The sequence below is a fragment of the Hesperophylax consimilis genome, chromosome 11 (genome assembly GCF_061612785.1).
Source record: "Hesperophylax consimilis isolate HC1 chromosome 11, BYU_Hcon_1.0, whole genome shotgun sequence".
In the NCBI taxonomy this organism is placed as follows: Eukaryota; Metazoa; Arthropoda; class Insecta; order Trichoptera; family Limnephilidae; genus Hesperophylax; species Hesperophylax consimilis.
In genome coordinates, this window is record NC_142846.1 from 12780981 (window position 1) to 12808116 (window position 27136).

At 32.5% G+C, this 27136-nt stretch overlaps 1 protein-coding gene across 1 annotated transcript in view; it reads left to right on the top strand.

The window, feature by feature from the left end:
• The window catches only part of prom (prominin), a 90248-nt gene that overhangs the window by 13278 nt on the left and 49834 nt on the right, over nt 1-27136 (top strand). The window contains exons 4-6 of the mRNA XM_089637547.1: nt 947-1134; nt 2975-3070; nt 15711-15913. Coding sequence (XP_089493673.1) covers nt 947-1134; nt 2975-3070; nt 15711-15913 — 487 coding nt within the window. The remainder of the gene's footprint in view (nt 1-946; nt 1135-2974; nt 3071-15710; nt 15914-27136) is intronic.

Consider the following 27136-nt stretch of genomic DNA (forward strand, 5'->3'; position numbering starts at 1 on the left):
TGTGTAATGAAAAAGTATTTTAATTACTCGGCAAACTCCAGTAAAAGTGAAGGAAAAACATTTCATTTGCAAATACACACAAATTACTTATTTTTGGATTATTATTAATAATTCAGTTGTTTCCCGTCCTAAGCTTTTATGCGATATAGAGAAAATCTTAGGCCGACTAAAGTAGAGGTCTGGGCGTGCAAAAGCAAATTTATCAAGTAATTGCTGTCGCCAACTAAATTTAACTACCACCATCGGTAAATAATATTAAGGCGATGCACTACGTCGTGTAATATTTTAAATTGAGCCGCTATCAATAACAGCCCTTACATAGATGGCGATAAGGTTTAAATTCCCGCTTAACACCATCCGCCTGTTTTGATTTATACAAGAAAAAAAAATGTCCAAAAACTGCCTTTAATTTTATTTTGTGGATGTTCAGCCATAAATATTTTTTTTTTGATCATTTTATAAATAACTTAATTTGCCACATTATACAATAAAATTACAACCGAAAATGGTTTCGTAAGTAGGATATTTTGAACTTTAAAGCATTTTTTCATAGGCCATTACGTTATTTTTTTTCTGGGCTTATAAATAGACTTATCTAAAAAATACTCGATTATTTCAAAAGCTAAGATGTATTCTACTCGCAGTATTTAATTAAAGCATCTGAAACATTTCTAGGCGACCGAATTTTAAAACCAGAAACACATGATTTTGCATTACTACGTTTGGCATCGCCTTAACACTTTTTATAAAAAAATATTGATCTTTGAGTTTTGAGCAATGAGCTAAGAAATTTAATTTTTGAACTTTGAGATTTCAGAAACGATCTTTGAGCATTGTGCTTTGAAATCTTCTAACTTATCACGATAACCATATATTCCCTAAGTATCAAAAAACAAACACCAAGTAACCAGCGAAAACTAAACATAAAATTTTAACTTGTTCCCAGTGTCGGAGTGGGAGCCATGGTCCTTGGAAACGAGTCGGCTTGCAATGGGGCAGCTCTGGTTCAAGAGTTGCTCACGGCAGCCGCCCGGGATGTCCCCGCCTACACCCGGGCCGCCCATCAGGGACTATCACATGCCCTTCTTCACAGCGCGGATCAGGCAATTGCGGCTGCAGAACATGACCTGAACCGTAAGACTTTTACATAGTACGCCAATTAAAAAAATCATTTCTGTAGGTATACTGCTGAGTTCAGAGGCTGGACCGTAAGTCAATTTTCACGATGGATATATGACCTCTACTCCTATACGACATGGTAAGTTGTTATCGATGCTAATTCAAACAATTCAAGGGTAGGAATTGAACTCAATAGCAAAACTGGTGCTCACCTATCCCAGATCCACTTTGATTTAGCTATAAACCTCCCCGCTATTAAGATTGCATCTGTGCAATAATAATATTATACCGTGCAACATTGCATCGTGCATATTATATACTGTTATTACTAATCTAGTATACTTCCTTATGTGTATACTGAGTTAGTAGTTTCCCGTGACTAAACAAAGGATAAGTTTTGGATTATTATTCAATGTTCCTGTCTCTGGTCTTCGGGGCTTTAGAGTCGTTTGTAAAGCGAGCACCGATGTAAACCTCATCCTCATCATTCTAAAACGAAGGTTTGCAGCCAGTAGAGAGGTATGGAGGTTTAATATAACGATTCAATAGTGAATCGTAATAATCTTAATTATCAATAGTGTTACAATTCTTTATATGTGTAATATTATTATTTACAGTTTATTCAAACTTGCAAATGAGAGGTGATCACTGTTTGACCTCTAAAAATAGAATGAATTGGATTTTTGCAAGAAATTGATAAAAATATTTCGTTCAAAAGGTGACCTGACGTATTAACCTTTTAAGCATAGAGAAAAATGACCCACAGACGAAAAATGTAGTAGAAAGGGTCCGTAGACGGAAATTAATAAAAATGATTTTAAACATAAATAACGAAATGAAATGACGTCACATATTAGAAAGGACAACACAACACTCAACAGTTATAACAAGCTTAACGTAAAAAAAATGTAACTCAACAAGGGGTAATGATATATGATAAACTATGAAAAATATCCTACTAACATTTAAAAAAAAAAATTACATATTGTAATAATAATTGTTCCTATAGCTTTTCTCTTGCAAGTAAGGCATGTTTACGGATAACAAAATGGTAATTGTCACATTTTAAATCTTAAAGATTATTATAAAGGCGTGTTTCTACGAACGCTTTGTAAACGACATGAAAATAAGAAATATACTATGCATTTTTATTTGGGTACTAAAAAAAAAACTTTAGTTTTTTTCAAGTTTTCCGTGAATTTTTAAACCGAAATTTTGCGGTACGAGCGTGGAACACGACACATAATTAAGAGACAGGAATCGAGTAAGAATTTATGAAAATTATAAAAATACAACAGTGGAAAATAGAATAACAGGAATTAAATATTATGAATATGAATTTGCAGCGATTGAATAAAATACAAACATATTGCTTATGGTATGCCAAAAATGCTAAGGTAGTTTGGGATATATTTAAGAAGGTATGGGTTCAACATATTCACTATGCATAGGTTAAGTAATGTACGAACAAAGCTTTTGTTTTCCCCAGTGCGCCAAAATTTAATCTTTATTCTATTTTAGTACACAGTCATTTTGAAATATAATAGTTCACAACTGTTTTATTAGAATATTGAAGTAACTTATGTATTACAGTACCCAGTATTTAATCTAAAATTAATTAATTAATTTAAGATTTATTAATCGTTAGCTTAAGTCTTAATTTGACAGCTATAAACTCGTTCGATGTAAATGCTAATAATTAAAATAAATTAATTATAACTTTCTGAATCTCTGAAAAATAACGCTTTGAACGCATTTAAGTGAGGAAGTTAGAAAAGCCTATGAACTTTACCAGTCTCCCCACGGTAGGTAGAATGTATAAGTATGTACGACTAAGTTTTAATGAAAATTTTAGGAGCCGATTTTCTTCTTGGAGAGCCTATACAAAAGGCTCTGGCAGCGGAAACGGGGGTGGATGTTGCGTTGGACGCCCTCAACGATATATCAGCAGGTATTTATAGATTGTATTATTATTTCAATGTTGTATCTTTAAAAAATGTGTACATCTGGATGGCTTTAAATTTTCAGGTGACTTTACGTTTTTATTTTACATTAACTTCATTCGGGCGTGTCTCTTCTTGGGAGATGCGGTGTTGAGGATATTTTTAACCCGTTCAGAACTAATCACTCTCATGGGCGTACCAATCACTCCTAGCAGCGATTGTGTTAACCTCTCAGGCTAATTTATTCGCTTTTGGGAACATATGGTCTCATACAAACCGTTGTCTCCCTTACTGTCGTGATGAGATATATGAGCTAAGCGGGGTTAGAAAGAGAAAAAACACCATGCTTTTTCTTCAAATCTAAAATTTAACCATATTACATTTCAAATGACTGCCTCCATGAAACCAAAGTTTTTGACCGCAATTTGAAATGAAAATGAAATTATACAGTACAATTGTCTAATAAAATGTGTGTGTGTGTGTGTTTTTTTTGTGGATTACCAGTAATTTTAGTTGTACAGGGTTTTCCACTAAGAGGTGTTATTTTGATATTCACTCGTAAAAGATCAATGGTTTCGTTACTTGTGTGGCACGTAGCGCCGTTTTTTTGAAAGTAAACGTTGTCCAGATCAATACCATCCAATTTCAGCCATAAAAAATCATTAATCATGTTGATAGCGCAATCCATTTACCGTAACTGTTGCTCCAGCCTATTTTCAAAAAAATAAGGTCCAATGACTCCACCGGACCATAAACCGCACCAAACAGTCACACGTTGAGAATAGAGAGGTTTTCAATAATAATTCTTGGGTTTCCCGAGCCCCAGATGCGACAATTTTGCTTTTTGACGAAGCCGAGGAGGTGGAAATGGGCCTCATCACTCAAGATGATTTGCATTTGATTCACTTAAGTGAATTTTAATAATTTCAATGCGTTGTTGAAGCGTGTATCGTTCCATTTTTATAAATGGCGTAGTTTCTACATGACAAATGTCAAAAAATAACAGCTTAAAAAGTAACATCTACCGAAATAGCGGGCTATTCAAAATAACACCTCTTATTGGAAAACCCTGTATAATAAGAAAATTTAAAAGAGTATTTCACCACCTTTCAAAAAAAGTGTTTAGTTTTCGGATATGTTCAGAAGTAATTCATTGATTTAGGTTTTATTTGAAAGCGTAAATAATCTAACCATCTGACAGAATGTGCCGGAGGCCTGAGGGCTTAAGTGAAAGAAGCAGTTCTGGGAAGGGGAAAAGCGTGAGGGGTGGGTATGAATCTGGGGTCATTGTGCCCAGGTGTGAGAATCTATCCTTCCCACTGTGGTACAAGGTCGAGAAAGTTCGACTGGAGAGGTCAAAGGGTCTCTCTCAACCGGCCTCTCCCGATCTGGCCACTGTTGGGCTGACGCATTCGCCACCTAGACTTGGACAAATCACTCCATGAATCCGGGCACCCATGCCTAAATAGATTATAAATAAATATTTGCTCTTCATTAGCTACCTTTTGTTTTATTTCTTAGTACAACCCAATATTATATTATAGACACATTGTCGTATTACGGTGTAAAAAAGATAAATATTATCTAATAAATTACTAAGAAAACTTGCAATTTTGATTTGTTGTAAATACAGGTTCAAATATGACTGTTATTTTTTGTTTGGTAAACTAATGTTTTAAGACAAGATTTTTTATGCACAAAGGGTAACAATTCGAAAGGACACGGGTTCAAGTCCCGTTGGCGTCATGTATCTTTTATCAGGAGATTTTTCAATGTGGATGAGTGTTTCAGGCTAATAATTATTGCTTATAAAAATAATTGAAATATGACTGATTTATTAAAGCAAAACACAAAAAATATTGAAACAATATTGATTAGAACAAAACATACAGAAAATAAAAAAGGTTTGATGGGACCGAGAATAATTGAACTCGAATCCTTCAACTTACGGGCGGATGTTCTGTCGATTGCGTGTGAAATTTGCTCTGCCGATTGCGTGCGATTGCTGCCAAATGTTTAAACTCTGAAATCTTTATCTGTTCATTTCTACTGAATCAATTCTGTTATAATGTTACAAATAAAATTAAGTAAACTTTTAAGCATAATATGATGAATTGTAAAGTTAATCGTACAAACAGTAAAGTTAATCGTACAGACAGTTAATCGTACAGACAGTTAATCGTACAGACAGTTAATCGTAATTAAATATCAAAATTGACTCTTCTGAATCTTCAATTTTTTTAGCGAAATTTATTGGTTTGATTTCTTACCAGTGATAATATTAGGTGAAGCTTTCTTTGACCATCGTGATGGCAGGTTAGATGTAAATCTTGTTCATGTTAGCGAATTATTGATAGAAAATTTTCCGGATAAAATTTCATTAGGTTGATGTCACTGACAGCCAGTAAACACATATTATATCGGAACGAGTTTGCGTGAGCCGAGATTCTTGGTATTTGTATTTTTTCTTCAACGTTAATTTCTATATTTTTTCTATGAATTTACAAATCAAGGGACGAGTTCTATTTTCAAAAAAAACAACATCGATGTATTTTTTACATTAACTCCACATAGAAGGCGATGAGGAAAAACAATTCCCTCAGGGACTATGTCACTTATGGGGATGCTGTTTGGAAGGTATTTTCAATGTAAAGGAAAATGGTGGGTAGAAATCTGAAGGTCCGTGTGTCCAGGAGTGATCTTGATGTGATGACTTATGAATCCATCTCTCTCACCACGGTACCCCATTAAAATTGAGAGAGCCTGTTCAATAATCAAAATAATTCATTTATTGTAATGCACAATTGTGAGGGGTGGGTCCAAATGTACTACTTATAGTGACTCTTCGGTGCTGGAAGTTGTAAAAAAATAATTACACATTGCATTATAAATAATGGATTCGGTTTGAACTCCAAATACGAGTATCGGAACGTAATATCGTATTCTACAAAATACACCAAAAAAATGTTATTCCGTCAAATAAAATAAATCTGAAGTCCATTTTGACCGGTCGGTGGCCGAGTTGACATCGCGTTTGGGTCCCACCCAGGCGTAGTGTGTTCAATTTCTCGGCTGGCTAAGTCCTCCATCACAACACAAGCAACATTTTCAGCTTACTGCGGTGGTAGTAGGAGATTTTCAAATATTGTCAGTTTATTCGCAACCCGGGAATGTTTGTCTTTCTTTTAAAAAATAAATTATAAATACACTCATAGTCATATTTTAATCCTAAAACTTTCGAAATTAAAAACTGTTATGAAATTATCAGAGTAGAAACTCTTTTTTTAATATGAGTTATTTTCAAATCGTTTTATCGTTACTGTTTTTCATCCACCGTTTATCCAATCTCCAGAGCTCAGAAACTTATTAAAAAGATTATCCTCTAACTACCGATGAAATCTTTAGGCAAATCTGTGTTATGGACACTAGGCAACTTTATGCCAAAAACATGCTAGCATACCTCTTCAAACACAAAACTGCTTTTGACAATGTCCAAACTGCTCGTGATAATAGAACTAAAAGATATAATCTCTTACTTATCCCTTTCGCTAAAAATTTTAGATATTTTGCAACAAGGCTACATAATGCTCTTCCACTAGCCATTTTGAACACAATTTAAAAAATATATAAAACAGAAACCAAGTCTTAGATCATCAGCCAAGACAGATCTAAGATCAAACATTTTATAAAAACCCATTTATAAATATGCACTCCAACTAGATGCTGATTGAACTTTGTCATTTAATGTAATGAAATATTGTTACATGTGTTTTTTTAGGTTATACTGCTTATATTAACTTCAATTTATTATTTCATTAACTATTTTATCTTAACTTTTTTATATACATTTATGATATTGTTATCCCTGTAGGATAACCTACACTTTCTATTATGTCTTCACGGTTTACAATGTATACAACTTTCTAATTTATATTTTAATATGTAAATACCCATTTATGTATCCAATACGTCTCTATTGACACATGTATATCCTAGTTAGACAGATATCATAAAACAAATTTATATTTATATTCAAAAAAATAAATTCTTTTATGTTTAAAAAAATATATATTTACGCCGTGTACTGAATATACGAGACAAAACTGAATGCTGACTTTAACCTCGCTTACAACGTAACAGGACGTGAACTTTGATATTTACATCTAATATTTTTAGGCACAATACAGAGGTATTTGATCGCGTAATTAACCTGTCCCAAAATCTTTAAAGAAATGATTTTTTGCTTTAACTCTGTCGGTGCTTGCAAAGTTTCCCCGTCTCGCCAAATGGCATTACAAAGTCATCAGAAACTCCATAAATCCAACTTCTTCTGAAAGGTCTAATATCGCAAAAAAGCCTTGAAAATCTACCGGATTTATAAAAAGGCTTTAAAAATGTCCGATCGGGAGAGGAGTTCTTCATTACTGAAAGTTCGGAGGCGACATATCAATGAAGTGAGTGTAAAACAGTATATACCTATCACTCTACAGTATATTACGACTGAAGAACAGTTCCTTTTTTTATCTGATAACAAAATATATTATCTAACAGCCTTACTAAAAACGTAGTGCAAATATTATAATATGAATAAGTTAACTTATTATACCCCGTGGTGTTTTTTGGTGAAAAAAGTCTTAAACCAGACTCAAGGCCGGCTTTACCGCACCAACGTTGAACGAGCATGTAAGAATCTAATTAGTAAGATAAGAAAGGAAACAAATAATTATAAAAATAATCGAAGATGTGGAAAACTAAACAAGATGTAATAAGAGAACAAATAAAATGATAGTTTGAAATAATAAATAAAGTTTAGCGTTTACTTACTTATTAGACTTAAATCTATTATAATTTTTCGATTTGATTTTAGAAATGACTTGCCATGGTGAAAAGATTTTTTCGACGAAGGTATCACAAAACACTTTGCGAATTTAATATTTAAGTGAAATACATTTTTATCAATTATATTTTTAAACCTTAATAAATAATTTATTTTTCCAAGCATAAAGTTTATCACAAAGCAGGTATAAGACTTGTTTTTATAATATTCAAAACACGGGTTAAAAGTACGCAAAAGAGAATAGCAAAGCCTGCAATGTAAGCCTATAAATTAAAAAAGCTTCCGTGCAAAAATAAATGCCGCCCACAGGTATTGACCCTGCATATAAGGTTTTTTGTAGCTTATCTTATATTTTCTAATTTCTTTTACTCATTTGTGTTTTCATATTTCAGTATAACCATAGACATATGAATATTAGTCATATGTCTGTGAGTATAACAAACAATTTAATTTATTTTTTATCGGTTTTTCTGGAATCTTTTTCTGATAAACACAATTTACAAATAAAATCATTATGTTATTTTATATACTTCCATAAAATTACAACAAAACCGTTTCGCGCAGGGGTAGGTAGTGACTCTTGACATGGCCCGACTCGAGTATCTGATTCACTTGATAGTACCATGTCTCCCTCGGGCGTCCCCGACTTTTTTTGACTTAATGTGATTGTTAGACACTCTTTATTGTTACTTAATGCAGTGTTACTCTAAATTAAGGCGATGTCTTGAATACTTTTAAGGGTGTTTTTTAAACTAGTTTCATTTTGGCGTAATTTTTACCAAGTAATGAATTCGTCGTAACACTTTTTAAACATTAATGGGGCAACAAGTATGGGGGTGTTATTGATTTATTTATTGACTCCATACATAGAATTAAGCATAATCTACACCAACACTTTGTTGAATCCTACAAATTAGAGTAGCTTTGGTAAATTAGTTTAAATGATTTGTTTGTTTTTTTTTGTTTTTATTGAAATTTTTTTTGATACATATATATACAGGTACATACATAATAACAAAAAATAAAAGAGAGTAACAAAAAAATCCCACAAAGGCGAGGCCTGTGCGTGGGCATTATTATTTGTATGTGGATATTTAAAACAGTGGTTTAAATAAAAATAAAATATTGTACATGGTGATTGATTTTACCGTAATTTCAGTTACTTTTTACTAAAATTCCAAAAACATTTAAGTGCTCAATGAATAGTAATTGGTACAACAAGTATTAATTGATACAACAAACACATAGCAGACTTTATTATATATCTACTCTTAAAGCTAATTAATTGTAAGTATAATTAATGGCTTTGTTAATAACTTATAAGAAAAAAATATCTATTTTGGCTGTTTTGAGCCAAGTTTTGATATATTTTTTATATGAATGAAGATTTTGACGAGTGGTCTCTTTAAGGGTTGAACATACTGAATTATAGATTTTTGGAGCAATAAAACTAATGTGTCTCTGGGCCTGTCTAGTTTTACAGTGGGGTACAACATACTCACAGGCGCCACATCTTCGACTGGAACGATTAGAGTTTTTAATAAAATTGTTTGGGTGCTTGTAGATAAATTTAAGACATTGAAAACTATAGGTTTGTCTAAGGTCCAAAATATCGGTTTCCCTAAACAATTGTTTGGAGGGATAAGATTTACTTTTCTGGTACATAATCTTAATTATTGATTTTTGGGCAATTTCTAATGGTTTGAGATGATTATTGTAACTTCCTCCCCAACCAATTATTCCATAGGAAATAGATGAATGAACTAGTGCATCATAAACTAATTTTATGGTTTTTATATTAACTATATTACACATTCTTTTAAAAATATAATTTAAATATCTCAGTTTGTTAATAGTTTTTTCTATATGGCTGGTCCATTTTAGTTGAGAATCTATGGTTACACCTAAGTACTTAATATTTTTTCCTGATTTCATCTCTTTACAGTTTGAGCATGCGGTAGGGTTACAATTTACATTATGAAATCTTAAATGAAGATTAGTTTTGGGAGCTGACTTCAGTGTGTTATAGAAAGGAATACAGAGAGTTTTTTCATAATTTAAAGTAAGAAGGTTTCTATCTAGCCACTCTTTGACAATAGTAATACATTTGTTAGCCTTATTAGTTGTGTCTTCCCATGTATTTCCTTGGACTGTTATTGCAGTATCGTCAGCAAATAAGAAAATATTACCAGGTATAACAATGTTACATAAATCATTTATATAGATTAAAAAGAGTAGCGGCCCTAATACAGTCCCTTGTGGAACACCGTGTTTTACTGTATCAAAATTGCTCAAACACATTCCAATTTTTGTACATTGTTGTCGATTCGAAATGTAATTTTGTAAAAGCATGAGACATTTATTTTTAATTTCAATGTTGGATATTTTATTTAAGAGAGTACTATGGTTGACTGTGTCAAAGGCTTTCTTTAAATCTAAAAAAATTGTTAGGGTTTTAATATTTGAGTCTAGGTTAGAATAAATTCTATTGGTTAAATTAAATATAGCATCGTCAGTGCCGAGTTTGGTTCTAAAGCCATATTGGTTAGCTGATAGGAGTGCATGAGATTCCAGAAAATCGATGATTCGTTTTTTTATACATTTTTCTAATATCTTGGATAATTGAGAAGTTAAGGTGATTGGTCTGTAATTGTCTGTTTTACATCGAGGTCCTGATTTGTGTATTGGAATGATATTCGCAAGTTTAAATAAACCCGGGAAAATACTCTTACTGATACATGCGTTAAATATATGATGTAGTGGTTTGATTATATGTTGTTTTATGGATTTAATTGTAGCATTACTTAAGTTATCAGGACCATTTGCAGACCTAACGCTTATGTTATCAATATGGTTTGAGATTTCAACTTCTGTAATTTCCATGAATTCAGATAGTTCAGAGGTAGAATTTTTAGTCTCTAAATAGTCTGAGAATACATTCTGAGAGTGTAAGCTAAGAGAAGGGTTATTGTCTATTAGGGTAGATGCAATGTTTGTGAAAAAGTGATTGAAATTGTTTGCAATATCTTCAGCATTCTCTAAGATTATATTATGTTCGGTTACAATTTTTTGGGGAATTTTGTGATCCTTTTGTTTCCTGTTTGAGATCTCATTTATGATGTTCCATGTTTTTCGTGAGTCGTTTTGTGCTTTTTGGAGTTGTTCAGAATAGTACTGTTGTTTGCATTTTTTTATAAGAGTATTAAGGTAATTTCTATATATAATATAATGGTTTCTTTTGCTGTAATTTTGTGTTTCATTGTTGGTTATGCAATGGTTTTCGTAAGTTTTGTAAGATTTGAACAGTTTATTTCTATGATGTATTGATATTATTAGACCACGTGTGATCCATGGTTTTATGTGTCTATGTTTGCTTTTAGGTGGTTTTCTTTGTTCATAACATTTTTCAATGTGGTTTTGAATAATTTCATAAAAGTTATTTAGAGATATATTAGGGTCGTTATTAGAAAGCACCGAATCCCATGTTTCGGTTGTTAGTGATATGTCTAATGAAAGGTAATTAATTTTTGTTTTTATTTCCTGCTGGTTATTGGGATCGATGTTTCTGGGAGAATTTATAACGCAATGACCGTAGAAGGTGGGATAGTGGTCTGTAATGTCAATTTTTAAGGTAGCAGATCTATTTGGGTATTTTTTTTTTGCTTTCAGAAATATGTGATCAAGACATGAATCATTAGGATGATTGGGCCTAGTAGTACTGTTCAGGTAAGATAGGTAACCTTTGGTGTACAGTAAGTTTAAGTATTCGTTTGCAGATGGATTTAGTATTGCGTTTTGTATATTTATATTAATGTCTCCCATTAAAAATGAAAAATCAAATTGATTTGAGCTATGTTCGTCAATAAAAGTTTTAATTTCGTGTATGAACAAATTTGTGGATAATGAGGGAGAGCGGTATGCTGACAAAATAGAATACTTTTTTCCTTGAGAGGTAAAGGTTGCATGGACAGCATTTGAATATTTGAAATTTGGGCTGACAATGTTAATATTAGATATAGAGTGTACATTATAAAATATGGTAATGCCATCATGAGAGGTGTGTCTAGCTGGAATTGAAAAAGAAATATAGTTTGGTAGGCTGAAAGGGATACATTCGCGCATTTGCGTTTCGGTAAGAGATATAAAATCAATTTGGAAAGATAACGAGTTTAAAAGGATACAGAACTCATCAAAATGTTTCCTAATACTTCTGATGTTCATATTTAGTACATTGAAAGATGTGTCTTCGAAGATTGAGTTTAGGTCTTGATAATTTTCGCATTCATGGTTTTCCAGGATGCTATATACTTCTAAGGAGGCCATTTTTATTGAGTCCGGGAGGTATCCAAAGAAGTTGTAGAAGTGAGGCACGGTTACTGGAGTGGAATGTCGCTCGCATCTTTGACATATATTATTGGTGAATCCTTATTTTTACGGAGAAGGACGTTCCCGTTTTTCGTCCACGCATATTGGTATGCCATTGATTTTGTTGCTCTCGCTAGCCAGAGTAATTGCTTGTTTTGTGGCGTCAGCTTTTCATTTATGTAGATAGGGTTTATCGAGGTGGAGTGATTTATATCGTTGGCGGAGAAATATCCCGCTTTCTTTTTTTGGGAAAGGATCCTGTCTTTCAATTCTTTTGTAGCCATCTTTATTGTTATACATTTCTTTAGTGAGTTGGTGTAAATGTTTATTATGGAATTATTATTTAGTAAATCTTCAGACCCTATTTTTTTAAAGATGCATTCAATAGGTATTTTAGGATTTTCTTCTTTTTTAGTTTCGATTCCGTTGATTTCGAGCGATGTTTCAAGGCAATTTTGTAGAGATTGATTTACAACAGATTTTAAATTTTTGTTTTCTTTTTCCACTTCCTTAATTTTTTTGTGGAGTTTATTTCTCTCTACTTCATAGTCATCGATTTTTAGTGAAAGAAAGTCAATGGTCTTGGTGAGTTCGCACAGCTGGTTCTTGAGGTTTTTTACATCTTTTAATTCAGCAGAGAATTTTTTTTCTATAATTTCCGACATATCTTTTTTTAAGCTATCGATGTTTTTTTGGTTTTCAATGTTTTGATATGCTATTTGAGACATTATGTCTTTTTTCATTACGTCCATTTTTTTTTCTAGGAACTGTATAATTTTATCTTCGCTATCCAGAATGGTTGTCTTGCCTCTGGTGCTGCTCATTGTGGATTTTAAAAAATAAGTTTATTGTTTAATTAGATGCTCTATTTTTTTTTTAATAGGGTTTCAAAAATATCACACGTTACAATGCAGATTAAAATAAAATTTAAAAGAATAAAAAAAAAATGCGGTTGAAAAAAAAGCAGCAAAGTTTTTTTTTTTTTGGAAACTGTGGGGTTTGAACTGACTTCCCGTATTCCACGGAGAGTATTGGCGAAACGTTTATACCACCAGGCTACTGACCGCCTGTGACGTATCGATAAATAATTATAATATTAATTGTGAGGGCACAGGTCCGTTTGTATTTGTTGTAATAAAAGGTTTTGATTGAGTTTGCAAGCCGGTCACTGTCACTTCAAATTGTCACTTTAATCACTTAAAATTGTAATGACTAGGCCGTTTAGACTAAACTAAATTGGATGAATCACTTCACTGGTTTTACAGGTAAACACCAACCGTCGGTTGTTTGATTTTGGTGAGATTTTAACTATGAATTTGAGCGATTTTTGTGGAGCGATTATTTGACGTGCGCACTGTTTTAAATGTTGTTAAGTTTTATATGTAGTGTTGTTATAATTTCTTTTTTACTTTATGTTACTCTTACGTTTTACTAATATTGCTTCATATTTTTTAATATTTTCTCATTATACTTGTAATCACAATTTTACAAGTGTGTATTTTTTACCTTCTTTAAAATGGATTACATCTATTTTCTGTCAATATCTCCTGTATAATACATATTCTCTTATTGTACTGCATCATGTATCACTTCTATGTAAAAGCCTTTTTAGGCGTATATATATATATAAATAAATAAATAAATTAATTAAAGATAGATAAGTTTAGTAGGAATTTACTGCACTAAAATGGAGTTTCAGCAAGAGCGAATAGTAATTACATTTTCTATAAATTTACAGGAGGTTAGCCCTCAGTGTAGGTACTTGAAGTTAGCATCGTTGTCAAAATGAAGAAATATTTTAGTAAAAGCACCATCCAAAAATAATCACTTAATTGTTTTTATCATAACTTAATTCCACAGAACGACTTTCAATTAATTCTGCCAGATTACGTAGCAGCCATACCATATAATCTGTTGATTATTAATGCGACAGGATTCTGTAAACCCTCAATTTTATTCTCAGTGACCCACTGTTTAGCAGTGGCGTCTCCTATTTTGTCTTTGAAAAAGTTTTTGGTTATTTTTTTTAAAGCGAAATCCATACTTTCTCACATTCTTTTTTTCACGCGGAAAAAATTGATGAACCTAAAACTTTTCTTCTAACACGGAAAACTTACTTTGTGGTACTATTTAAACTTAAAATAATAATCGCTTATGTAGTTTTAACCACTTGTTGAAAAATGTTGTTTATCGTTGGGGATCGTGTTAAATATTCAGACCCTGCGCCGAAAAATAAAATTAACTAAAGCAATAAAACGGTTTGCAACGTAGTTCATAGTAGAAATTTTCTGCTAAGGGTCTGGACTCAAACGGTTTATACCGATTCCGTACCGGCTCGTCAGGGAGCGGGCTTCCTAAGAAATACACTCGTTCGAGGTGTTATTAATTTTATGGGTGAGTTTTAATGTCTCATTAACGGAAATTGACATTTCTGTGTAAAATTTTAGCAATTAATGGTTCAAATTGATACTTGATTGAAATTGATCATTTTAGGTATAGCGCCTGGTCATTAATAATTAGCAGTATCAATGACATCTCAAACACCTTCACCAAATACAATTACAAGTAATTTACTGTACTACCGACACGAACACTGGGTACATTTTGAATTGTTTATATCAACAAGTCATTTTATGAATCAATCTCTTTCATTTTAAAATGCCGAAATAGTTATATATCCTAAAAAAGGTTCCCTCCGAACAACATGCAATTTGCGTCGGTATAAGTCTTAAAACTCAATCAGGATTATGAAGTGTTACGTACGAAGTTTATAAAACAATACGATCTGGTGAAATAGTGAAATTATTTTTAATTCTAATTTGACTCAAGCAGTGTTAGAGTGGGAAGGAAGAGGTTTACTGCATATAAATAGTCGCTCAAGCTTTTCATCTCATCCCAGATCTCATATAATATAGACGTTAGTCTCAGTAACATTCGTATTCATTGCGTATACAAAATAATTATTGCAAACCTACATTGTAGGTATTTCATATAATTCCTAAAATTACGATAAGTGAGTAGAAAAGAAAATCTCCTCCATCTGTTAAAACACAAAGAGACCAAAAAGTGCCAGTTAATGCGACCTTCGTTATAATCTAATTGCTTATTGATGACGTTAATTTAATTACTTTATTGAAGTACGCTTTTTTGCAACTTATGTTTGACGTTATTAAGATTAATATTTTGTTTGAGCCCGTACATACGCAATATGAATAAATAGTTTTATCCGCATAAAAACACAATTCTTTCAAGAGAAGCATACAAATACAATGTTGAATTGAATCATCGGTACAGAAAAAAATGGTCATAATATTGTGAATCATTACTTGCAAAAAGCGTATTTTAATAAAATGATTAAAATAACACCATCTATGAACGCGTTGATTAAAACAAACGTCGCGTTTAACCTTAATTGCAATATTTATATGTAATTATTATCTCCCCAGTAAGTCTGGAGATATCTAACAAGGTGTCCGCGCTGGGTGCGTGCGGTTCCCGCGCGGCCGCACTCGCTTCCGCCGCCAGAGAGCGTCTGCGCGATCTGCGGCGGCAAGCCGACGCCGCGAGACGCCACTGCGCGGCGAGAGATCGCCCCCTGTGCGAGACTGCCGACACGGCGGGGATAGAACTGGTCATGCATTTTGATATGGTAATTATATTTTAAATATATTAATGGGGTATTTCACCACCCCCCTGATAGCTTATCTTTAGGATAACGTATATTTTAGTTTTATTGATTTTTGAAGTCCGAGCTTAATATTCGTTACTGGAAGCTTTAGGATAAGTTAGCAGTTTATATCTATTGCGAGTATTTATTAATATTAGTTATCTCATGGATAAGCTTTCAAGAGGTTGGTAAAATACCCGCTAAGACCCCGCACACCAATTTCCTGGAACACCTTAAGGTTTAAAGCTCTTAAAAAGATTTTTGTTATTTTTGTAAATAATCTCATTTTCCGATATGAAAAAATAATCACATTTATGAAATTCCCTCGATAGAAAAAAATGCAAGATAAAAACACACCCAGTTCTGTTATTTAACAGTTCACAGAAAAAAATCTGAAATAAAAAAATAAGTAAATGAAAAAATTCACAATGTTTCTTTGATTACTACAACATTTTCAAGAGATTTTCGCTCTATTTGTATTTACATAATTTATCTCTGTTTCTTCTTCTTGTAATCTTCTTCTTCTTTTTAAACGCTTACTACATAGCCTTAAGCTTTGTCTGATAGTAGTGGGAGTTTATAAATATTGTAGGGTTGTTCAAATGCAAGAATATTTTTAATTATTTAAAAAATAAATAAGTAACGAATATATTTTGAATAATTATTGCAACAACATTTCAAAAAACATACTTAAAAGAAAAATGACAAGGTTACTACTGACTGTCCTAGAACGGGAGACCTTCCTAGTTGGACAGTCAAAATCTATGCTGTAATATTTTTGTAACAAACAAATAAATAAATAAAATAAATAAATAAATAAACTACTGAAACTCGAACTTGTAACCTACCACTTACTGCTTCTGTCAGTTGTGCTACTGAAAATCATTTCTCTATTAACGTTGTTATTAATCACAATTGAAAATCATTAACTCAACTCATTCAAATTATTTATCCGTGATTGGCATCTATCTCTAAGGTCGTGAGAATTTAAAAGATTAATCCTTCCGTAGTGGCATAATTTCAATAACATTTTAAAAAATATTTAATTTTTAGGCGTTACAGATAATCAAGTACTTGAAAAAATATAAAGTTCCAATGAAACCCCGAGTTGATTTTTGGTTACTCCCAAATCTTAACTTTGCAGTGTGTGATTTAATGTAATAACAAAACGACATAAGATGAGCTCTTATTATTTATAGTAAATTTAACATATAGAATGGCTCAAATCGATCTACTTTCCAATACTATAGACGTATTTCGAGAAGAGATGACTAGTTGCGGTCGGAAGGGTTAAGGTCCCCTAGATCTCCATCCCTCTGGAATAACCACCCCAAGACCCCAAAAAACATTGTGGTGTTAGCACTCTGAACGACAGGGTAGTTGAAGAAATGGCGAAGTCTTCTCAAGGAAGTAGGTAACCCAAAGTGATCAGAAATCTCGGCCATGAGAAAACTAGACAGATGAAAAGATGCTTGAAGTTGAAGAGATGCTGGGATATAGAATTAAATATGTACAATTAGCATTATTAACCATGTTATTATTCGATGGATTACTTACACAGAACTAGCGAACTCGCCGTAAAAATCTTTGTATTTTGATGTAACGTTGAAAACAATAATTTAAAAATAACCAAGTTATTCGTGTATCATCATCAACGGGCATATCATCATCAACATCCATAATTATGGGGTTTTTATTCATGAGAATTATGATGAATATTTTCAAACAAACTTATTTCGGTTGTCGGTGAGTGAAATGTAAATTAATTAACAATTTTCAGGTTTTCAAAACTGCTTGTGGGGAGAATAAATCAGACAAATCAGATAAAGTAGGTAGGCAATATCAGTCGTAAGAGCTACTCTTTTATGTTAAGGTAAGGAACAAGAATGCCATTTTGTGTTTTTTTTTAATATATGTGTAAAAGTTAATGTAACTCAAATCATATATTTTATTACAATATTAAACATGAATAAAAAAACTGAAAAATTATTTTAATAATCTTAATCATTATTGAAATCAAGTATAATATCTCGAGATTTTTCACTGAACCGAATATCAAACAATATGGTAATAAAGAGGTTTAAATCAAAGTTTAGTCTGAAATTATCTGCATGATAATTGAACAGTCTGAGCAGTCAATCTCTAGAAGTGAAAACGGTTGTTCCCAAATTACACAAGATCCTTCGACTCATAGTCCTCAGACAACAGACAGTCCAATGAAATAGATCACTTGTTTGCGAGAGAATTTCAATATTTCATATTGATAAATTAATCAATTTCATGAGAAGGAAAAAATATTTTACACGTCCAAAACACACCTCCATCAATTTATCTATTCATTAAAATTACAATTCACTCTTTTTAGGGTGAATTGCCTAATACAAAAAAAAAACAATTACAATTACGGTTACAGTAACAATTATTCTTTTAAATTTTTTAAAAAGAAAGACAAACATTCCCGGGTTACGAATAACCTGACAATATTTGAAAATCTCCTACTACCACCACAGAAAGCGGAAAATGTTGCTTGTGTTGTGATGGAGGACTTAGCCAGCCGAGGAATTGAACACGGTACGCCTGGGTGGGACCCAAGCGCGATGTCAACTCGGCCACCGACCGGTCATTACAATTACAATTTTTTTTTTTTAAACTTCCGATTTAGTTGTCCGGGTTAAGTCTTCCCCAAAGGAAAAACTTAACCCTTCCACTCACTTTTCCACAAATGATCAGCTAGTCAATCAACACTATGTAAGTGCATTATATAAGTAAAATAAATACAAAACAATACAAGAACAACAACACGTCAAATCACCAGATATCAAATGGGAAAAAAAATTCACCGTCTCCAGATATTTTCATATCAGAGGGTTCGGCTCGGTAGAACTTCTAACAGGGCCTATAAATCCTACTGATCCCTCAACATAAATATTTAAAAAATCTTTTGTTATCCTACATGTATTCAAAATGACCGACTTTTGCATCTTTATATATAAATTTTTTGATAGATCTAATACGCCTAAATTTTTAATTAGAGAGCTAGGTATAATGCCAGTAGCCGAAATAACGAATGGTAATATTTTTATAGTCCGAGAATGCCAAATTCTTTTTATTTCATTTCCTAAATCTGTGTATTTTCTTATTTTTTCACTAACAGATTTTTGAATATTACAGGAATTTGGAATAGCAACATCAATGATATAAGTTATTTAAAATTACAATTACAATTACAATTACATTTACAATTACCATTACAATTACAATTACAATTACTATTACAATTACAATTACAATTACAATTACAATTACAATTTTAATTACAATTACAGTTACATTACAACTACAGTACCATGGATTTTGCCCAACCGTAAACTGTAATAACTTAAAATTTACTATTCGACGCAAAATACTATGTTTAACGATTCGGCGGAAAAAGTATACAAACAGCCTCCAGACCTATTATTGCCACCTTAATTCTTTCACTTAATCTTAGTTTCTGGCCTATTTTTTAAAACAGTATATATGAACATGATTTTTCCCTCAATATTATACCTACCTTCGCTAACAATATTAGATCATTAACCTTTATCATGGCTAATGATAAGAATAAATTGGTTAAAAATTGTATTTTCACTTATTAAATACAAAATAAAAATTATCAAATCAATATCTAATATTATGATCTAAAAAATCTTGTTTTTGTTTTATTCCAAGATTGACACTGTCAACATTAGATTACGTAAAATTTTGCAAATAACCCGGGCAACGCCGGGGCTAGTCAAGGATAAAAATAACAAACTCAATCTACGGTGACTATTAACTAACCCAACATAAAATGACTGGCAAAATGCCAGCACAATAATAACATTGCCTGTTTTATAAGCATTTGATACTACATTATTATTTATTTAAAATTTAGGTGAATAAACTATGTTCCTACCTACTTAAAAAAATAATGTTTAGTAGCAAAATTTGTAGAAAAATAATTACATTTGGGAGTGGTATAATAAATTGTCGGGGGACTTTATATTTTTTTTATCTTTCTCTTTCTATCGCGTTTTCGAACTTGACAAATTAAATTAATGCATTTTTATATAAATGATAAAGTGATTTTTTTTGTCTTCTAACAGACAAGTTATAATACAGATAAGTTAAAAATAATATAATATTTAACCTATTATTAAAATAACATGTCCCAAAATTTGACTACAAGTTACATATCAAATAATAACGTTTTTCATCAAACGTTTCCCTCTAATATAACCTTCAATTATTTCCCTTGTGTCTACTAAATTTAATATAACATATTGCCTAACCTAGTTCCATCAGATCGCTACAAGCCGTCAGCCCTATTAGCTTTCTAACTAATTGAAACCTTTCACCATGGATTAATTCATGCAACTTTTGCGTGTGTTCAGCTACTTTTTAATAAATTATAAGCTTCCTGCACTAATTACAAAACATAATAGATTAATGGCTACAAATTTATTACGAATTGGGTAACAAAATTTCGATAAAGGAATTCCAAGAATTGAAATCATAATCAGACAATAATAGGAAAATTTGTATAGACATTTTTCAGACTAAAATAATCTTCTCCTGAACCCTCCAGGTTACTTTCACCAGGGCAATATTCTCGGTTTTATCACAATTTTTGTAATTAAAAAATGGTTTACCTTATGTTTTTTTTCTAAACAATTAACTAAAATCACCGATAACAAAAAAACACATATTTTAGTAGACAAATGTATCATAAACATTAATCTCACCCCAATTTAATAGAAAAATGTATCATTAACATTACTATTGCGTCACTTTTATAGACAAATGTATCAACATTAATCTCACCTCAATTTAATAGAAAAATGTATCCTAAACATTACTATCACCTAACTTTTATAAACAAATGTATCATAAACATCACTATCACCTCACTTTTATAGACAAATGTATCATAAACATTACTGTTACCTCACTTCTTTGTCGTTTCATATAAAAATAGTTGATTAAAAGGTCAAGAAAGTTTCATACTTTCTTCTCAATTTGCGGTCAGAACCTTTGGTTTGGTAGAGGTATCTTGATAATTATGTGGTTAATTTCTATATTTTAGTGTAAAGTTTTTTTTTCTTTCAACACCGTTTAGTTCATATTTCTAACTATGATGGTAAGGCAGACAAAACGATTTCCATGAGACCATATGAGCTGATAGCTGTACGGATAATTCCTAAGGCTTGTTTGTTCAAAACACCGAATAAATGAGACTGAGAATACCAAAATTCAGAACTTAAAGTTTTCTTCAAATGATTTTGTCTGTTTTTGGTGATTAGATCTGAATAATCAGGCTCTTCCCTACATTTCTCATCCCCTCTACATCTCCTCTTCGCCTCACAAAAAAACATAGTTCTACTGGCTCCACTAAGTGGTAGTGAGAGGTACCTATGCTCATAAAAAGGACGCATTGCAACTTAATTATTTATCCAACCTACAAATTATAAGTAAGGACATTAATTTAACTAGTGACTTGCAACAAATTACCCAGTGGAACACACGCGGTGCCTGTAGGTATCGTATTAAATTGTCTTTTGAATTTAAGGCTAAAACTACTAAACGAAACTAAACTCACTAATCTTGCTTTAATCAAAATGTACAGCATAAATATACTTATTTTCAAGGAATTTTGAAACAATTTGGCTTTTTTTTGTTTTGGTTTTTATTTTATTTTAATGATAAAAAAATGTGTTTATTTTTTTATGCATAGCACATTTTTGTGTTTAGGTTTTTATGCATAGCGCAAAAAAAAAAACAAATATTTACAAGTAATAATTATAAGCCTAAAACAAAAATACAAATTAAAAAAATCTTCTGGCAATGCAGCTGACCAGTAATCAGAAGGCGGCGGTTTCAATTCTCTTCGGCGGCATTATTTTTTTTTCAATTTGTATGGTTGTTTCAGGCTAATAATTATTACTTATGAATAATCTTCCTCCAGCCTCTTTGGAAATAATGCATTTAAAAAAAGGGTATTAAAAAGGCGTTTTGTTGCGAAAAAAGTTATGTTGAACTTTTTAATTGTACCAATATTCATTTGCAATATATTTTTTGTATTTGAAAACGATGTTTCAGAAAATTAATATTTTTTGCCGGAATTCCTTTTAACTTAATAAGTAATTATATTGAATTCCTTCCATTGAAGGGGATTTCTTGCTATAAGTCTACGAATTGTTAATAACGTGAAAGTCAGCAACGGCTTTTATAAAAGCTTATCAAAAATCCAGTAATACGGGAACAGTTCTTTATTCTATAAACTAGTTTTATCAAGTGAGTTTATCTTAAGTATTATTTTTTCGCCTGACCGGAAGTGCGGTGTCGAGTTTTCCAGAAACGTCGCCTACACCGGATACTGTTTTTTTTGCCGGAAATGTTGATCCGTTCCGTTTTCTTCTCCTTTTCTATTCGATTACAAACAGGACGAATTTTTTTTGACCACAAGATGTTTTTAGTCTGAAAATAAGTTTAGGTCGTGTTTTTTTTTTCTGCCTTAATTTTATCAATAAATTTTTAGATTGGTATGTCATTATTTCGCTTGTGAAAGGCCACAATTCATTTTCAAAAATTGCCTGAAATTGCTTTAGCCGTGCTTAGTGATAGATTCCTCTTCTCGCCTACTTCCCCTCCCTACTCCGTTCAACACACACAATACTCCATGTGACACATGTCATCTTGAGGGGTGCTGTGTTGAAAATCTTTTTAATTACAGGAAGGAAATGAAGTTTTGGGATGGAAAAAGTATGATGGGTTTGTAGGAATCTGGGAGTTAGTGGGTGGAGGAGTGACGCACTTATGAATTCATTACTCCTACTTTAGTGCAAGGCGATGAGTCGAGAGAGTCCGGCTGGAGAGATCAACGGATCTTCCGGTCTTTCCAGATCCGGTCTTCAACGGAAGCCGGTCTTTCCAGATCCGGCCCGCCATCCAGCTGGTGGGTAGACGCATTCTCCACCAAGTCCTCTAGAAATCTAACCCCATGAATCCAGCCACCACTACCAAGTCACCTAACTTAGCAAACCATTTAGGATGGCCTTTGGTTGGTATCAAAATAATAATTTCCGGGGTGGCAGTACCCATACCTGCCTCAAAATATGGTTTGCCAAAGTCCCATTGAGTCGGGCTATTTGGGTCTCTTGTGAAAGAAAAAAATATCTAGCATTTTGTGCCAAGCAGAGTTGTGTTTCATCCCACTCTATTTGCTCTTTTAATGCGAGGAATCATGGTACTGTCAGACGACGCTACACGCAACAAGCGTTTTTTGGGCGTGGCTTATATCACCATGTTGCTCGCCATTCACTCCCACACAAGGTCAGATCAATTAGGGAGCTGCCGTGGTCACTCGGCTGTCAGCTTTCAAGGTGACAAATCCCGTATAAAGACATGATTTTAAGTGCTACCCCACTCCCCCTCTAGCACATGATAAAACCACGCCTAAAAAACGCTTGATGAGCATAGCTTTGTCTGACATAGGATTCAATGCAATGGTTAGTAAGTTTAATATTTAAAATGTTGAAACTCTTTCACATTAAAACCTCGCTAAGCAATTTTGTTTCGGCACCTTTTCTTATTTTCGAAAAATAACTCAATTAGCCTGAAATATCTTTCAACAAAGAAAGGTTAAAAATATTCCCCGCGTGTCATTATTTTCATTTGATAAAACCTATTTTCGCTCCAAATTCTGCTTACTTACATTCTTACAAACATTTGTAAGCAGAAAGCTGGCGCCCTTTTGTATAGGTGAAGTAAGTAACTTCAAAGCGTAAAATTGACGTTGCCTTAATTGGATTATCCGACTTAGCCTCTTTATGGGGAGCTACATGTTAGAAGGCCATAAGAAAGGCTCAGAGCTTACTTTCAGGCGTAGAAGGCAGTTGTAAATCTCTTTCAATGTTACAAACTTCAATAGAACAAGGCGCAGTCAATTCTATCACTTGTCTTCAGCGACACCTGGAGAGATTTATACGTAACTTCAATTTTTTTTCACTTCGAACTGCACAAAAGAGTTTGGATTATTTATTTTCCAAATCACATTAACCTCTCGGGCTTCTGGCAAAATGAAAATTTTACTTCTCAACGATGCTCTCAGGATGTCGGGAATTTTGGGTGAATTTTCGTTTCTCAATAAAATCCAAATAAATAGGATATTTATGAACGTATCCTAAAACCAAAAACTTTTTCTTCAAAGGTGGTTAAATGCGCTTATTAAAATGTACTTATTTATTTATAAAAATATTACATTCTCTAAAAATTTAATTTTTGAAATTAAACATTATTTTTTTTTTAATTTCTCACCTTACGTTTTATCGTATGATGACTGAACTAAAGTTACTGAAACCGAAAACCTTATTTTATCAGACAAATGTATTATAAACATTATTGTGACCTCACTCTCTTGTCGTTTTATATAAAAATATTGAATAAAATATTCACAATTTTTTTTTCTTTAGTTTTGGTCGGAACCTTTGGTTTAATAGAAGCGTACCTACATTTAAATTCTTCTGTGGTTAACTTCTAGATTTGAATATAAAGCGTGTTTTTTCACTTTTTAAAACCTTTTAGATCATATTTCTAACAATAACAGTAATGTAGACAATTTCTATGAGATCATCTTAGCTGTTCTGAAAAGCGAACAAATTTACTCTAGGGGCAATTGCTGTTCGTTGTTAAATTATTCTTGACAGCACTAATATATGAAAGTGTATAATATATAATTGACAATGAAATTAGGGAGAAAGTTGACTAAACGCAGTGGAACTAGAATCTGAAACCATGACTGACTTAGTTTATATATTTATTAATTGGTCGTACATATTTATCTACGTCCTTATCCTTATAGTTATAGTATAGTTTCTTACTTCTCGTTTTATTTCTTCCAGTAATTCGCCAAATACTTCATTGCGCCGTACATCAATGACTTTTGACTGTTTTTTTTCCTCGTCTCATGTGTGTGTGTTTGCTGCACGTTTTCATAAAGTATTTAAGTAAATAATTTGTTTAAATGACAATGTATTTAACTCCCTTGATTTTCCTTGTAATGCAAGAAATGGTAATGAAAGTCCGTTGTGAGTGTGGTGAATTACATTAATAAAAGAAAACGTTCGTATTTTAAATTATACAGATAATGGTCGAAGTGTTAAAAATTCATGTAAATTCATGTAACATGTATTAAGAACCTACGTCCACAATTGGACAGAACAAGTCAGAAACGTCCTAAGAAAACAAAACATGATTATTTCCTTTGTTTGGCCACATAAAGAGATAGGTTAAAAAATATGTCATCATGTATGATGAAGGATAAAGAAATGTGGCAGCATTCTGTAACGATCTGGGGATTAAAATAATTTCGTACACTTTTGGTAAACTAGCAATCTCTTTAAAAATTTCCCTTGAAAACGGCTAAACTTGTGTAAGCAAGTGTAAATGACTAAATTGTTACAGCAACGTATATGCCAAACGAACACCCAAATACGCTTTTGCCATCCCATATACCAGTACTCCTCAAACATTATCTATTCTTGCCCCTTCAGCGATTGATTTTATCGGCATATCCTACTTTGGGCAAAAAGAATAAATGTGGCTGTTACCAAATATTCTAGAATAGTTAGAAGGTAGGCGACTCATTGCGGTATACGCATCATGGCTTTGCCTATTTCAGCATATCGCTCGTCAAACACTACCAATAGGAATGTATGGCGAGCAACATACTGAAATAGGCCAATCCACGGAAATATTTCGCGGTCTCTCACAGGCTTAATACCTCCATTTTCTATCATTTCCTATACATTCTTAAGCTTGGTTTACTTTCATAAATATTGATGGATTTTATTATTTTATGCATGATTATGCCATGCTACACGTATTATTGATATTCTAGTGTATTTGGTGTAATGCAAATATATTTATTTATTGATAGCAAATTTGATAGTAACTTTATCCATACAAATACGTTTAAACGTGTACGAAGAATTATTTAAACTGTATTGGAATTAAATGAAAAATTATGATTAATTCTTTTTTTCTGAAACGGTAAGCACTAAAAATATACTTTGCTAACGCGAGAAAAACTACTAATAATTTATGAAAGTTAGGAAATGTCTACTAAAGGTTTCCAATGAAAAAAATCTTAGATTATAAGATTTTTCATTCTATATGGAATACGTAACAAGGTGCTGGAATTGTAGGAAAAACATTTGTCAATGTCTTAAATGGTTTTCAAACTGCACCTTTTGCAGATATCTTGGTATTTATTTCATAGAATTACAAAGATTACAGCTTCAGAATTTTGGTCACTGAAAATCAAATACATTATTTTAACCACCCTTAGGATGACTACATTTCAGGAAGAATTCAGGATATTGGCAAAATTCAAATTCGTCCACCAACTTTCACACCTTCAAGTACATGCCAGTCATGCAAAAGATTATATCGAATTCAGGCGGTGCAAATGCTTAATATGTAAAATTACAATCATAATTACCTTGCATAAGTTTTAAAAAAATAATCCAATTGCCTTTAAAATATTACATTTCACAGTTCGAGAAACACTTTTCCTATTACCATTCGCCAACACCATACCCAGACATTGATAGTACCGTATAATCAGTAGGACTTTTAGGGTCCAAAAAAACCACATTGCTACTATCGTGTACGTGGTTCAACTCTTTAGTGTAGGGTACGGTGGTCAACGGTGAACCTGTGGAGGAACAAACACCTCCAAAATTAGCACAGAAGCGTGCCTGCGACATTTTTAATTCTTGTTTTCGATTCAAACAAAATAATTTGAATGAAGGCGTAGTGTTGTCCGTTGTTGTCTCTCACTCTTTCTTGTAAGGTAAGAAAAAGGGCAAAAATAAATTAGAGCAACATTAATAAAAAGAGCGATGGTAGCCAATTTTGGTAACAAAAAAACATTTTTTTTCTATTTTCCTGGTTTCTTTTAGCATAACACGCCTATTTTTTATACGTTTTTGGGATAACATGCTACTGAATTCGTTACATGTACTTACTACTCAATATGAACTATGCGCAGAGAGGTAGGCGGAAAGCAGGGCGGTATCCGTGTGCGCAGCGCAAATCGAGCGTGAAGGCCAGCAACTGTCTGATAAACTTGAAAATCATTTAATAACAAATGATCACAACGTTGTCCCAAAATTTCAACGA